This window comes from Alligator mississippiensis, chromosome 12, assembly GCF_030867095.1.
Source record: "Alligator mississippiensis isolate rAllMis1 chromosome 12, rAllMis1, whole genome shotgun sequence".
Classification (NCBI taxonomy): domain Eukaryota; kingdom Metazoa; phylum Chordata; order Crocodylia; family Alligatoridae; genus Alligator; species Alligator mississippiensis.
Window position 1 is genome coordinate 41,681,254 of NC_081835.1, and position 14,649 is coordinate 41,695,902.

The following is a 14,649-nucleotide window of genomic DNA, read 5'->3' on the forward strand; positions in this document are numbered from 1 at the left end:
ACCCACTGAGGAGCTAGTTGGGCAACGCCACAGTAAACCCATCGTGTAGATGTGCCCAAAGATAAGCAAATGGAATCTTATGGCTAAACTCCTCTCGGAACTGTCACCAGTGAAAAATATTAGGGATAGGGTTATCATCAAATTCATTAGTATATGATGATAGATGATCTCTGCCTTACAGTTCAGTTATGATTTTGCTTTAATCCAGTGACAAAAGCAGGTAAAAAGTAGACTGGAGTTCAGTGCTTCTTTGAGATGGTCTGTGGCATTGCCTCAGGTTAGGACCCTATTTGTCGCATCCATTTCCCACCCCTGTGTACCTTCAAGAGCATAACTAATTTCCTGTATTTCAGTTTGTATTTACCCTTTATTTTCAGCAGTGACTGTTGCATGACAATGTCTCCCAGAACCTTCTGCTTCACAGATTTCCTTGTTATTTCAACAAATCAACCTTCTGGTTTTCTATCCTGTATCCAGACTATTGAGAGACGGTCGGCATGCCGAACAATTGGAGAACAGGATTGTTCAGTGCACAAATACAGCATCTGTTTTTATTGCTTAATGTATTATTCTTTAATAGTTTAGGTATCTCCCTTGTGTATTCAGAGTCTCTGCTGAGCTCGGTAACTAAATAAAGTTTTCACTGCTTTTCCTGAGCAGAGCCAGCTGACCTCAGGATGAGGAAACTTCAGTCTAAAACTGAATCTTCTGGCAGAGCTGGCCTAGCTCTGGGACTGGGGCTACAATCTAGGTCCTAACTTCCTTGCAGAGATGAGCTAGAATCTTTCCTAAGCTCCTGCAGATCCTGTCTGGATCATAGAGAGAACCTCTCTTGATTAGTGATCCATACTATAAGCAACTCTTATACTACATAAAAAATCACAAAGTCCTTTGCAGAAGTGGCTATGCATGAGTATCTCCATTTCACTGACAGCGTGGCTAAGTTCTAAATTTGAAGCATTTTACTGTAGGGTGTGGTGGTCAGACTTTAGCATGTTGGATAGCGGGGAAGACTTTAATTCTACATGTACTGTGAATTTTCCAGTGTGACTGGAAGCAAGTAACTTAACATGTACCTTACCAGAAAGTGCAGGATTGTTTCCCATGTCATCAATGCTTTGATTCAAGCAATGGGCACCCCGCTGCTTTCTCTGAGACACTGCTCCCCAGTATAAAAGAGCTCCGTGTGTGTGTTTACAGGTGTATTTGATGTGGGAGCAGGTTACTTGTGAGTATGCTACTAGTGACTAAGCATTCCCAGGCAGGTATCTACCCCTGCAGGGAAGCAGGAGCAGATTTGCTGCTAATGGCAGCAAACTGCTCCTGCTTCATGGGGCCCTGCAATGCTCCCCTGCCACCACCATGGGGAGCTCTAGACTCCCTCTGGGTGTTAGCCCAGTGGCTGGCAGGGAGCATCAGGCCAGGAGACAGCTGCCTCCTGGCCCAGGCTGTGACACTGCACTCTGCCCTGGGGGGGGCTGCCTGCTGCCAGGGAGGGGACAGCGTTCCCCCTGCCCCAACAGCAGGGAGCTCCTGGCCCTGGCCCAATTGGGGCAGGATTTGGAAAGAGCTGCAGGGGAGGGGCAGGTCCCAGCCCCCTGCTCTGATCTTCTAGCTTGTTGCTAGCTGCCCCACTGATGGATTGGGGCAGGGGGCTGGGACCTGTCCCACCCCTACAGCTCTTTCCAAGCCCCATGCCTCGATCACCTGACTGGGGCATGGGGCTGAGACTTGCCCTTGACCTGCCCCAGACTTGTCCCTGACAGTTATGAGCCCTTGCTCCACGATTGCAGTGTGGGCACTGGAGAACCTGTTCCTCACCCAGCTCCGCAATCATGACTGCCAATTCCCCCTGTGCAGTCAGGGGCACATGTAGACATGCTCACTGTGTAAACTACATTACTGCACAGTAAAGCATCTCGTGTAAATGCACCCAGTATCAAGGGAATTTCTCATTCCCTTTTCTTGCTCTCGTTACTTTGAATTCTACAACAAAGGTGGGCAAAATACAGCCCATGGGCAGCATCTGGCCCCCAAATGATTCTATCCAACCCGAGGCTGCCCTGGCTTTCAGCGCCTCTCACCATTTTCCCTTCCCCGTGCCAGCTGGCTGAAGCAGCAGCTGCCACTCCCCTTCTCAGCTAACCCTATTCCACACCCTAGCCCACAATATATGCTCCAAGGCCAGGAAGTCAGCTTTTCCTGCCAGGCTTCTACCCTTCAAGGCCATCTGTGTGCAGCCCTGACCTTGTGGCCATTTGCAGACCAGACAGCTCAACTACCAGTAAGAGTTGAAGCTCAGGTATGGTTCTCACCACTGAGGGAGGGAGTGCAGGGGGAAGAGGGCCAGAAGCTGTGGGTTATCCACGCCCTGCCAGGCCAGGCTGGGACCCAGTAGGGGCACAGGCACTGCTAACACAGTGCTGCTTTAGGCCGTGTGGGTACAGCTGGCTCCTGCCTGTGGCTCCTGCCTGACCTGGCCATATGTTGGGGACTCAGGGTGGATGAGGGGGTGCAGGGAGAGCTGTGGGGAGCTTGTGTGTGTGTCTGCACGTGCCTATTTGCATGTCCTCGTCTGCATGTGTGCCTGCTGTACATGTGTCTACACGCATGTGTGCATGCAGCTCTCAGCAGTTCAACAAAAGTCATTAAGTGTCCCTCCAGCCCAAATAACTACCCACCCCTGCTCTACAACATCCTTTTAAGAGCTCCTCTCCTTCCTTCCTTAAGATTTATGCAGTATCAAAGTTGTCCCAGCATGCACAAAGGGTGTGTCTTCTCTCACACTGAGGTCAACAGGAGCGCTAAGAATCTTTGAAAATAAGGCCTGAATGGATGAATTTACCCTTGGTGTTACTCCACTAACTACAGTATGACTGCATTAGGGACACATTTGTTAAACTCCATTGAATAAAGGTGTGTTGGAATTTTTCTGAAGTATTAGCTTTTTCTAAAGGAAAATATGTCCAAACTGAAACTGTCAATTCCAAAGGGTTGGCTTAGGCAAATATGCTGTTTTTTGGGGGGGAACCCCCAAACCCCTCCCCCCAAAAACAAACAAACCCTCAAAATGGTCAGAATGTCCCACTTTGATATTTATGGGGGGGGGGGGGGAGTTTTATTTTTCATGTCAAATGACTTTTTAAAAAGGTCAGTTAACTTACAATAAAATACAAAAAAGAAATTAAAGGTCAGACAAAAACCAAAACATTCTGATTAGCAAGATGAAACATTTCAATTGATCCAACATGGGTTTTTTTTCTTTTTCAGTTTGCAAAAATTGTTGGGATGGAGTCTCAATGCCAGATGGGAAAGTTATTAAAAATTTCAAATATTCTTGTGGGATGGGAAAATGATTTCCCACCTGATTTTTATCCTTGACTACAGCAGGATTCACTGGTTAACAGCCCCTGTTTATCAAAGTGGTGTTAAGCTTTGAGAACCCAGGTGACTTCTTGCTAAAACATGAAGGCTATTAACTGCAACATCACCCCCACACACAGTCTTCATACCAATCCTGGAAGAGTAACACCGCTCCTGCATAAAATGTGACAGCTGTCTAACTGTAGCACTATTCAGCAATTTCAGGAAGTAAAGAAAATTACTGTGTGCAATTGAAATGGCAGGGGGAAATTAGGGAGGTAAACTGTAATTACTCAAGTTGGATTTTGGCCCAGTTATAAGAGTTACCATCTCTACTCTTAGACAACATTCATGAAAACTTAAAATGACACATGGTCATGACTTCGGTGTTATGTCCCATCCAAATGACAGACACTCCATAGCAAGTCACCAAACTGGGGCATTGTTCCCAAAATAACTCAGAGAGAAGAGTGTCACTGCATTCTGCTTAGCTTGCAAAGATCAGGGAACTCTGAAAAGTAAGAACTAAATTCATTGCAGGAATTGGCAAGAGCAATTTCAGAGTAGACAATGGAACTACACTGGCTTATACAAATGGTGAATTTTACTCTGAATTGTTGGTTTTATGCCAATACTCATAATGAAAATAAACTATATATGATAGGTAAGCTAAATTAGTTACAAATAGGATGTTTCACAGTGCTTTTCCATGAAATGTCTTTCATTCCTGAAAATGAATCAATGGGTGTGTCTACACAAGACACTTTTCTATGCATTAGACTAATCTAATGTGCAGTAAAGCATCACCATCTATACATGCACAGCAATTACTGTACAGTATATTAGTCTAATGCTCCCTTTTCTAGTACCTGTAGATACAGGCATGAATGACCGGTACCTCCTGAAACTGTGGGGGGACCACGGCAGTAAGTGGCAAGTGGGGACTGCCTGCAGATGCTGGCGTTAGTATCGGCGGGTGGAGACCACCCACAGACGCCAACGTCGTAGCAGCGAGCAGGAACCACCTGCAGACACTGGCAGCGGTGTCAGTGGTGAGGGGGGGTGGATGATGAGTGGCAACCGCCCGCAGATGCAGCTTTGGCGGTGGCCAATCTCAGGGGATTCATGTGTTTGTTTTTCCGCCCCGCCTCCCTGCCCCGTGTGCCTCCCCCCATGCGTCGCCTATGGATACAGGTACTAGAAATGGATACATGAATGTACCAAAGTGCACATATAGATGATGACTGGGAGGAAATTGCTCCTGGTCAGCCTAGGCAGCAGGGTGTCCCAGATTGGCAGGATGCTGCCTGCCAGCCACATGGAGATTGGGACCCATCCTGATCCTCACAGGGCAGGGAGAGCTGTTCTGGCTGCCAGGCAGCTGCCTCCCAGCCATGTGGAGATCAGAACCCAATATGCATAGGGCCAGAAGAGCTGTTCTGTGCCAGTCCCTACAGCTGGCACAGATCTCCCAGGCCCGTGTACATCAGGACCCATCCCAATGTGCAGGGGCCAGGAGACAGCTCCCCCCTGCACTGGGGCTTAGCCATGTAGCAGTGGCCCCCTGTCAGCATCTACACTTGCATTACTGCACATTACCTAATGCGCCATATATCTAGTACCTATATGGGTCAGTACTAGCAAATGGTGCATTATACTAATTATACTAATTTAATGCACAGTAAGTCCAGAGCACGTGTAGATTAGTCTAATGTGCAGCAAAGTGTCTTGTGTAGATGTGCTGTGTGCCCATAAAATACTGAAAAAGCTCGGAAAATTTTACATCCATGTGAAAATTGAAGTCACTGGCCACTACTAGCCTTGGTTCTCTGCTGTGGTACAGAGGGGACTGTTCTGGGCAAGGCACTGTATTCTACCATTCCTTTATCACATATGCAGTGAATGAATTAGATTAGAGCAGGTTTGAGGACAAGATACCATTAACTTTTTGGATTAAACAGACAATCTCCTTTAAATTGGACTGTACCAAGCTCCCAGCTAGAACTATACAAAAGCAGTGGCACCAAAGTCAGACATCTCAGTTATATCTGCATTGTCAAGACTCCCTACGTTTTAGAACGTTATGGATGATTACTGATTAATTAACTAACAGCCTTCCATAAAACAGAATGGACTCAAGACCAGGATGCACTTCCAGTATCCTACTGTACTGCAAAATAACGGGCTACTAGCTCAGCCTGATATAAGAGTCTTTTTTCACTCCTGCCCAAAACTGCAAGGATAGAAGACCCTAAAGGCTCAACCTCCAACTTCACAGCCCTTTGTTCCTGCTCTAGCCACTTGTTGCAGAAGAAACTATCCCACTGATGTTTACTCATTTTATCCAATGAATATATAGGGTGCAAAAAAGCCACTGGGCCAGAACTTAGGTCCCCAGTCCCTCCTGGGAAACATCTATGTCACTGAGCTCCCGCTATCTCATCCTCCTCCTCCTGGTCCCACATACAGTATCTTTGCCTTCTGGCTGCATAATGGAGGACTGGAGAGTGCTGTGTTCAATATCTAGTACATGGCCTAGTACTTACAGCACTTTGCTAGAAAGTGGGAGATGCAAATTCAAACCCTTGTAGGTGCACAGGGCCTGAGTTTCCTATTTCCTTGGTAAGTGACCTAAACCCTAGAATAAAAGGCAGGAGGGCTTTGCTCTTTCTAGGAAATACATGCATATCAGAGACACTGACTGTGCAGTCATTACTGCACAGTCATTTAGTACTTGTATAAACAAGTTACTGCACAGTAGTGTCACCGAACAGCTTTTTTCATGATGCTGACTGTGCAGTAGCCCAAGAATACAGCACAGTAGTATTGCATCACAGTTTCTGCATACAGTGCTACTGCACAGTAGTCAAATTGCCAAATATTGCAATTACATGACCACACAAGGGCCACTTAGGTATACAAAGGTGAAATAAAATTTACCCTTTAGTATTTCCGGGGTGTAGCAAAGCATGCACAATACTACCTTCCCTTTTAGGTTATGAGGGCCACTTCCTTGGAGACTCTTCCCCTGCTAGAAAACAGTACTTTCTTCCCACCTCTCTTACCATCCAAGGAAAACAACCCTTTCTTCCCACTTGTCACCTAATCTGTGAGAAATGGGGTGCCACAAAGTCACAGTCTTTAGTGAGACTGGATGCATCTACACATGCAATTAATGTGAAGCTATAACCTCTGGAGCAGTTTGAGCCAGAGTAAACTACTCCCAGGCACAGCGCCTACACGTGCACCCAGGAGAGCAGCAATTTCAGCAGGGGCAGAGCAGGCCCACGCTGGCAGGAGACACAGAGGGTCAGTCCTAGGTTCTGGATGGTGGTGTCAGGCAGCGGAGGAGATGGCTGGAGCATAGGGTGCTGAAAGTGTGGAGATGTGTGGCTAGGCAGCAGGCAGGAGTCTGGTCCCTGACTGGCTGTGCTAACCAAGCACACTTTACACCCCTGGTCAGCATCTACATGTGTGTTTAACCGCAGTAAATTACCCTGGCATAAGATAGTACTGTCCCTGACAGTAGTATCTTACGTCAGTGTAAATTAGTTTACTGCTGCCTAATGCTGTTGCACGTGTAGACAGCGATGCTGTACAGCTAATTAGTCTACTCCACAGTAAAGTGCATGTGTAGACACGGGCACTGACACTTCCATGCCTGACCAGTATAACCTAATCACACAATTTCCTCAACTACTTTACTGCTTCCCCAGATTATAAACAAGTGTATTAAACAACATATGAACTATTATGGAATCTTATGCCACTGCTGTGGACCTTAAATCATAATGAAAACTGGCCATTTATTTCTATTTTTTGTATCTGCCTTTTGGCTAATTTGTGATCCATTAAAAGAGTTTTCTCCCTCCATGGTCCCTTTTTCCAGTTTCTTAAATAATCTCTTGTGAAGGAATTTTCTTAAAAGCTAAAAGTAAAAAGCATTGACTTTTCCCATTTTCTTAATGTCAGAATCTCAAAACAGAATAAGGATTTTTATTACTCTAACAGAAACTCAAGCCCAGTAAACACTCTCCTTACCTCCACCAGATGAGGTGTTGGATTGAATCCACACATGTTACAGACCTGCTGTCTACAGGTTGTACAGGTATTATAGTTGCAGGGTCCACCAGAGCCCACATTGATCTCTGCTTTGCACAGAGGGCACAAGACCCTTTCTTTCGGCACTTCCTTTGGCTTGAAGACTTGTTCTGCTTTTTCTTGCTTTGTAGCTGAAGCAGTCCCAGCCCTACCCTGTGCTCCAGGTGTAGCACCTGGGGCTTTAAGGCCAGCTTCCTTGCTGGCATCACTGAAGACAATTTTTGGAGGCACTTTGCCAGGGGACTGCTGACTTTGTGGGGTGGCCTCTGGCTGGACAGACATAAGTGTGCTTGCCTGGGTCAAGAGAGAAGCTCCAAGCCCAAAGAGCTTTCCAGTGAGTCCCTCCTGGGGTTGCTCTTGTGCTCCAGCACTGGGGGGTGGTGCTGAAGTCTTTGCTGGGGAGTCTCCCATACTTTTTTTCTGGTCAGAGGAAGGAGGTTTTGCTTGCTGATGCTGAGGTGGAGATCTCACCACTTCCTGAGGAGCAGCAGGTTTTGGCTGGCCTTGGCTGTGTTGTTCCCTCTGCACTGTAGCTGGGTGTGGTTTTGGTGCATCTGGCTGCAGTACACCAGCACTCTGCCTGGTGCCTGGCAGCACAGTTCCTGGTAGTTTCTCTTGTCCTGTCTTTACCTGGGGTTGAGGTTGGGGCTGTTTGGCTGGGGAATGGGATGGAGAAAGTGAAGGGGAGTGTAGCTGCTGCTGGCTTTTGGAGCGAGGTGCTGTGGTCATGTCCATCCCTAAAGCTCTCTGCATCTGGCAGTTCAAACATAACCATTCCTTCACCTAAAAGACAAAAAAAAATGTATAAGTGATGGGTATGCGCCATGACCAAGGGCAGGGTTCACAGACCCAATAGTAACAGACACGTATAGAGTTCTGCATCTTCATAACCAAGTGAACCAAATGAACAAATGTTTTTTTCAGAATGGAGTTTGGTAATAGTTAGGTTTCTTGTCCTTAGTACTTTTAGTGAAAGGTTGTTCAGAGCCTTTGCTATTTGACAGACAAAAGCAGAGAAAACTTTCTGGAATGGACCCTACTGCACACCAAAGAGAAGTCTCCTAATTTTAATAGTCCTGATGCTTTACCTCACTAACACAGATAGCTTTCCCTCTCTGGTTCATGGTTCAATATCCATATAGCACAACTTACTACGGCTTCTGAAGGGCTGACAGCATTACATGACCTACATTATCTGTAAAGTTAAGGAACTTGATAGAAATCAAGGTTTCCTACCCTCTAGGACAAAGGAAGACTATATATAAACACTGTACTTCTTGAAAAAAGAGCAAGGAACATTTTCTCCTATACATAACAAGTAATCTCTGCTGGGCAGATAAATTTTTCAGTCTAAAAGCAAATGTCCAATTTTCATTTCCTAAATGATGAAATTCTGGATGCAAATGAAAAGAAAAACGCTTCTTGGCTAAGTGGTGATAAATGAATTTCTCTTGAGAGAAATTCCCTATGTCACACCAATGTCAGAATTAAGTTAATTAAAAAGGCTGTATGGGAGCTGCAAGCTTTTGATTGTGGGAATCCCCAGGATGCCATGTGGCTGTGCAAATATTAATATATAATACTGTTTGCAAGATAATCAGCTCTGCATGCATAGGGCTTTGCTAAAACAAGCAATTAGGGTGCCATACAGAAATACAGCATCCAAAAACAGGATCCATCTGAGCCATAAATGCCCCAAATTGTTAACTGGAAACCAAGGGCACATGCACAAATGTATGCAATGCAGCTCCATTTAAAAGCATTCAGGGCTGCATCACATGCATTTGTATAAACGGCGAAATGTGTATCAGTGCTGAGAAAATGGCAGCAGTGCGCTTTTGGACTAAAACACATCGAAGGTGGTTTAGTTTCAAAGTGCACCACCATTTTCTTAGCGCTGACACGCATTTCGCTGTTTATACAAATGCATGCGATGCAGCACTGGGCACATCATTTTGCATACTCTGCAGACTCATTTGAGTCTGCTCCAACGTGCTGGATTTCCAGCACGTCAAAGCAGGCAAAGGCATGTGTATAAATGCCCCAAGAGACTGTTTTCTGGAAGATTAGGGCAGCACTTGTTTCTAGCACTAATTAGGGGCACAGACAGAAGTGACAATTTTCACCAACTCCGGCACTTCTGTCTATACCTCTTGAATCAGGATGGGTCACTTAGTCTTAGCACATACAAAGGGCATGCAGAGCTTGCTTTGCTCAACTAGAACAGGCAGCAGCTAATGTCAAACAGTCATCAAAAAATTTGGAACCAAGTGACTAAAACAATATTTTGCTCACCAGTTATGTAGCTTTACCAGGGGAACAGAAAACAGTACTAAAATCTCATGTAGGTACAAAGCTAATTATGGAGAGTTAACTCTACATAACTATCATGGTAATGATATTTTCATTATACTTGGGATTTTTTCTCCTTTTAAAATCCTCAGGAAAAAGTATATTTTCAGGTCCAAATATTCATACTATTCAAGTAAACTGCACCACTAAGTTCTCAGCCTAAATAATATGTGCAAACTCATCTTGCTTGTAGACTAGATGAGGAGGGCACAGCCACTCTGTGGGCTAGATTGGGCCCACAGACCAGCCCCATGTGCCAAATCCAGTGTGCACTGCCAGGCTAGTGTGGGTGGCACATGCAGCATGTTGCTTGCAGCACACATGCCAACTTCAACCCCACGCACCACATGCTCCACATGCCCCACACAGCACAGGTGCCTGGGGATGGTCCAAGGTTTATGGCACACATGACGCCCATGCCAGAACAACCCTTCATGCTGGATCCAGCATGTGTAGCTAGTCTGCGAGTCTGATCTATCTGGATCCAGATCCAGCATACAAGGCTGGTCTGGCATAGGTGCCACATACAGCACATACCCTATACTGGCCAGGCACGCTGCATGCAACTTATGTGCTGTGTGCAGCCCATGACAGACAGGCTCCACACGCTACATGCAGTGCAGGGGGCCAGGGCCAACACATTGCATGCAGAGCATGGGGCTGGTTTCAGGCCCACAGGCAGCACTCAATGATACATCTCCATGGGCTGTATCCGTTCCACAGGTCATATCTTTGAAACCCTGATGTAAAATGCTTCTTTTTGTTGGTTACTGGATGTCTGACTGTTCTCTTATTACTGTGGAGTAGAAAGCACTGATCAAACTAATGTTTTGTATAGCCATTAATTCATATTACCTTGTATTTTATCTTTTTTCTTTGGTTATTCTCTCCACCTCTGAATATATTTTTTACTGGGATTTCCCAAACTTCAGCATAATACAGCTCTCAATAACACTATGAGAGCTTTTAGTCTCCTGCTGTGCCCAGAGCCGAGGTTTTCACTGAGCTGTCTGCTGTGATGCACACATTTCGTCAGAGATGTTCTAGTAGGTGTGGAATCCATCAATGTGTATGAGTAATCCATATTGTTTCTTGTATTTACATAAATGTGATTTCTTTTACTTAGCTTTTTTACAGCATTCTCCCTTCCTTATGGTACTCTCTACATTTAAATTATGTTATTTTTGCATTCTTTGTCAGATCAGACCAGGTCAGGTCTGTTACCATTATGACAATACATGGTACTACCTGCTGCTGTCAACTCTGAGAGCTGGGCAGCAGGAAATAGCATAGCAACCTTTATGGTGCCAACAGCTTTGGGCAGAGGAGCAACCTAGAGGGGGATACTAGTCCTTATACCTGGTGGAGGAAATGCTACCAAAAGGTGGCTACCATGGTAGGGTGGACTGGACTCTCCAGCCTTGGTTAGCAACCAGTCTAGGAGTGGAGTCCCTAGCACTGGCTTCTGCCTTTCTTTTGGAATCAACCAGCTAAGCCAAGAATGGGACACTGATATATAGGCAACTCAAGTGTCTCCATATCAACTGTCCAGGCCATTGCAGCCAAAACTGAATGGAGAGAATATTCCATCTTTGCTACCTGAATAGGCACAACACAGAAGGAGGCAGTCACAGGTTATAAGCTCAACTCAGCTGGCATAGAGTAGAGCACCATGGGTCACCTACATCAGTGGGAAGAATCAAGTGTGTTCCACTGGTCAGCAACTGCCCGCCTTAACCTGAGCAGCCCCCAGCAAATAAGGTGCTGGCCCACCATGGTCTACCTGCCTCATTTGGTGTGTGGGCTAGATCAAAACTCAAAAAACAGACAGCAAATCAAGTACTAGGCAACAAGGAAAGAAACTTTAAAACCTTCCAGCAGGGAAGCTGGAATATCAGGACCATGTTTTACCAATTTACCAATGATGGACAATGTCCAGAAGCCCACACTGATAGAGAGCTGAAAGAACTTAACGTTAACATTGCAGCCGTGCAGGAAACAAGATTGGCCAACTCAGGCTTCATTCATGAGGCCAACTACATCTTTTTCTGGGAAGGGAGGAGTGCAGAAGATACTTACCTACACGCAGTCAGATTCACAGTATGCAACAGGCTGGTCAAAACCATTGAGACCCCCACTGAAACATCGGATTACATCACCTCACTCCAACTAAAATCAACTGACTGTTTTGTTAACATCATTAGTACCTACGCGCCACCTTTACATGCAAGTTTACATGATAAAGATAACTTCTACAGTGCTTTGACCAAATCACTGAACACCTACCATCAAATGAGAGGCTTCTCCTCTTAGGGGACTTCAGTGCTTCAGTAGGTGCAGATCACAACTCTTAGCCAACTGCCTGGGATATCATGGGATCAGGCAGGGTGCGGGGCCCAGGGCAAATCAGCCTGTGTGGAGCCCCGCCCCTGGACGCGAGGAAGCCTGTGGCGGATTTGGCAGTGAGGGGGAGGTGGGATGTGTGTGTGCCAAGTGGCTGTACATGCCAGATTTGGGGGGGGGGGTGGGCAGTGCCAAGCAGCCGGACGTGAAGCCAGTGGTAGCAACTCTGCGCTCGGCCAGCGACCCGGCTCCATGGGGCCCCCCAAAGCACAGGGCCTGGGGAGGTTGCCCTGATTTGCCCCCCGCTAGGGACAGTGCTGGGATCAGGAAAATGAATGAAAATGCCAATGTCTTCTCAAACTCTGCATCTTAAACCTGTGTATCACTAACATCTACACTGCAGGCAATGAGCATCAAAAAGTATACTGGAGACACCCACAATCTGGCCACTGACATCAATTAGACCTCATGATCACCAGAAGGAAAGACCTGCCCAGCATGCTACATGCCTGCACTTACCACAGTACAGATTATGACACAGATCACTCCATTATTGTGAGCAAAATAAAAGTGATACCAAGGAAGCTACATAGAGCCAAGCACAAGAGTCAGCGAAGAGTTAACTATGTCTACAAAAGCAACAACTGCAAATACTGAAAGAACTTGGAGTGGACTAAAGCAGTCATCCTGAGAACAGTCACAGAAGTATTTAGGAAAAAGAAATTGTCAAATAAAGACTAGTTTGAGGCGCACACAGAAGAGATGCTACCACTTTTTGAGCCCAAGAACACAGCCTACCTGAAACACAGCCAGAATCCAGCAGAAAGTTCCAAGGCTAAGCTGCAGCATGCCAGGGCAATGGTATAGAAACAGCCACAAGCTGCACAAACCTGTACTGGACTGACCTATGTCAAGAGATACAGTTTGCCTCAGACATAGGAAATCTGTGAGTTATGTATCATGGCCTGAAGAAAGCCCTTGGCCCAACTGTCACTAAAGTCATCCCCCTTAAGTCTTGAGATGGCAAAGTAAAAATCACTGACAAGAACAAGCAGGTGTCACACTGGATCAAACATTACTTAGAGCTTTATTCCCATGAAACATACATTTCAGAAGAGGCACTGGATCAGCTTCCACCTCTAAGTGTACTGGCAGAGCTAGACAAAGAACCTACAGCTGAAGAACGTAGCAAGACCATAGATTCTCTAGCAAGCAAAAAAAAAAAGCACAGGGGAGAATGGCATCCCAGTTGAGGCCCTGAAGTGAGGAAGGCTAGCCTGCTAGCACATCTTCATCAACTCCTAGTGTGCTGCTGGAAGGAAGGCCAACTGCCCCAGAACAAGGGATACAAGGGTGACTGCAACAACTATAGGGGCATCTCTCTCCTCAGCATCATAGGCAAGGATTTTGCCAGAGTCATGCTTGCAACAACTTGCTGACTGCATCTACTGGGAATCACAGTGTGGATTTAGAGCAGGGAGATCAACAGTGGACATGAGAGGGCATATAATGACATAAATAATATTTGCAGAGTTATGGCGTGGGAGAGGAGTTATTTAAGAACAATGTTGACACAAGAACAAGCAGGTACAAATTGACCGTGAACAAACTGAAACTGGAAAGTAGAAGGTGTTTAGTGATTACAGGGGTCAAGTTCTGGAATGGGCTTCCAGGCAGAACCTGAAGCACTTCAAACTGACAAGCTTATGGAAGGGACAGTACAACTACAACAGGCAGGGGTGTTCCTGGATCAGTAATCAGAGCATGTGATATGTGAGGTCAAGCTTTTGCAACCACCACATTAAGGTTAAAAAGTGACTATCTCTACCCCTCGCTGCTAAATTTTTCTCTTGTGAATGTTTTATTGGCTCTTGCTGCTTTTCTGCTCTCTCTAAAGCACTGGGTATCTACCACAGCCAGAAGTCAGAGTTATTGAGTGAGATGTGATACCACTCCTGTCAATATGTAGATATTTCTCAAGTATTGCTCTTCTGATTAGTCAGACCGATTGTCAGGCAGTGAACAAGTTCTACTATCTTGGATCCAAAGTAAGTGACAACCTGTTGTCACAACCCAAGGGTGTGATTTTTGTTTGTGTGTGCTTTGGCACTGCTAAATTATTTCCCGCCACAAGGAGCTTTCTTTGCAGGGTGCATTTCTTAGTTGCAAAAAGAGAAATGCACGCTGCAAGGAGTTCCCGCCATTCGTATTCAAATTTGCGTCCCACTATTGGCCAGTTCTAAATTATTCCTACGTGGCGGCTAGCGATTGGCTTGCTAGCCGTATAAGAGGCTTGAGCGGTTTCCACCCAAGTTGGAGGACTCCACGACTATCAGGAGGAGGAGAACTTCACGTCTCGTGAAGATCTCTAAGCGCTGCGGAGCCTATCGGACCCAGCGTGTATTTCAAGAAGGCTATAGGAGTCTGATCAACCTCTCGCCTCTCCCCGTTGCCGCCTGATCCTTCGATGTACCCTTCCCTGCGCGCTCG

General features: G+C 45.9%; 1 protein-coding gene across 1 annotated transcript in view; it reads right to left on the reverse strand.

The window, feature by feature from the left end:
* Positions 1–14,649, reverse strand: part of BSN (bassoon presynaptic cytomatrix protein) — a 530,858-nt gene that overhangs the window by 307,826 nt on the left and 208,383 nt on the right. The window contains exon 3 of the mRNA XM_059716147.1: positions 7,405–8,247. Within this exon, the coding sequence (XP_059572130.1) occupies positions 7,405–8,247 (843 nt within the window). The remainder of the gene's footprint in view (positions 1–7,404; positions 8,248–14,649) is intronic.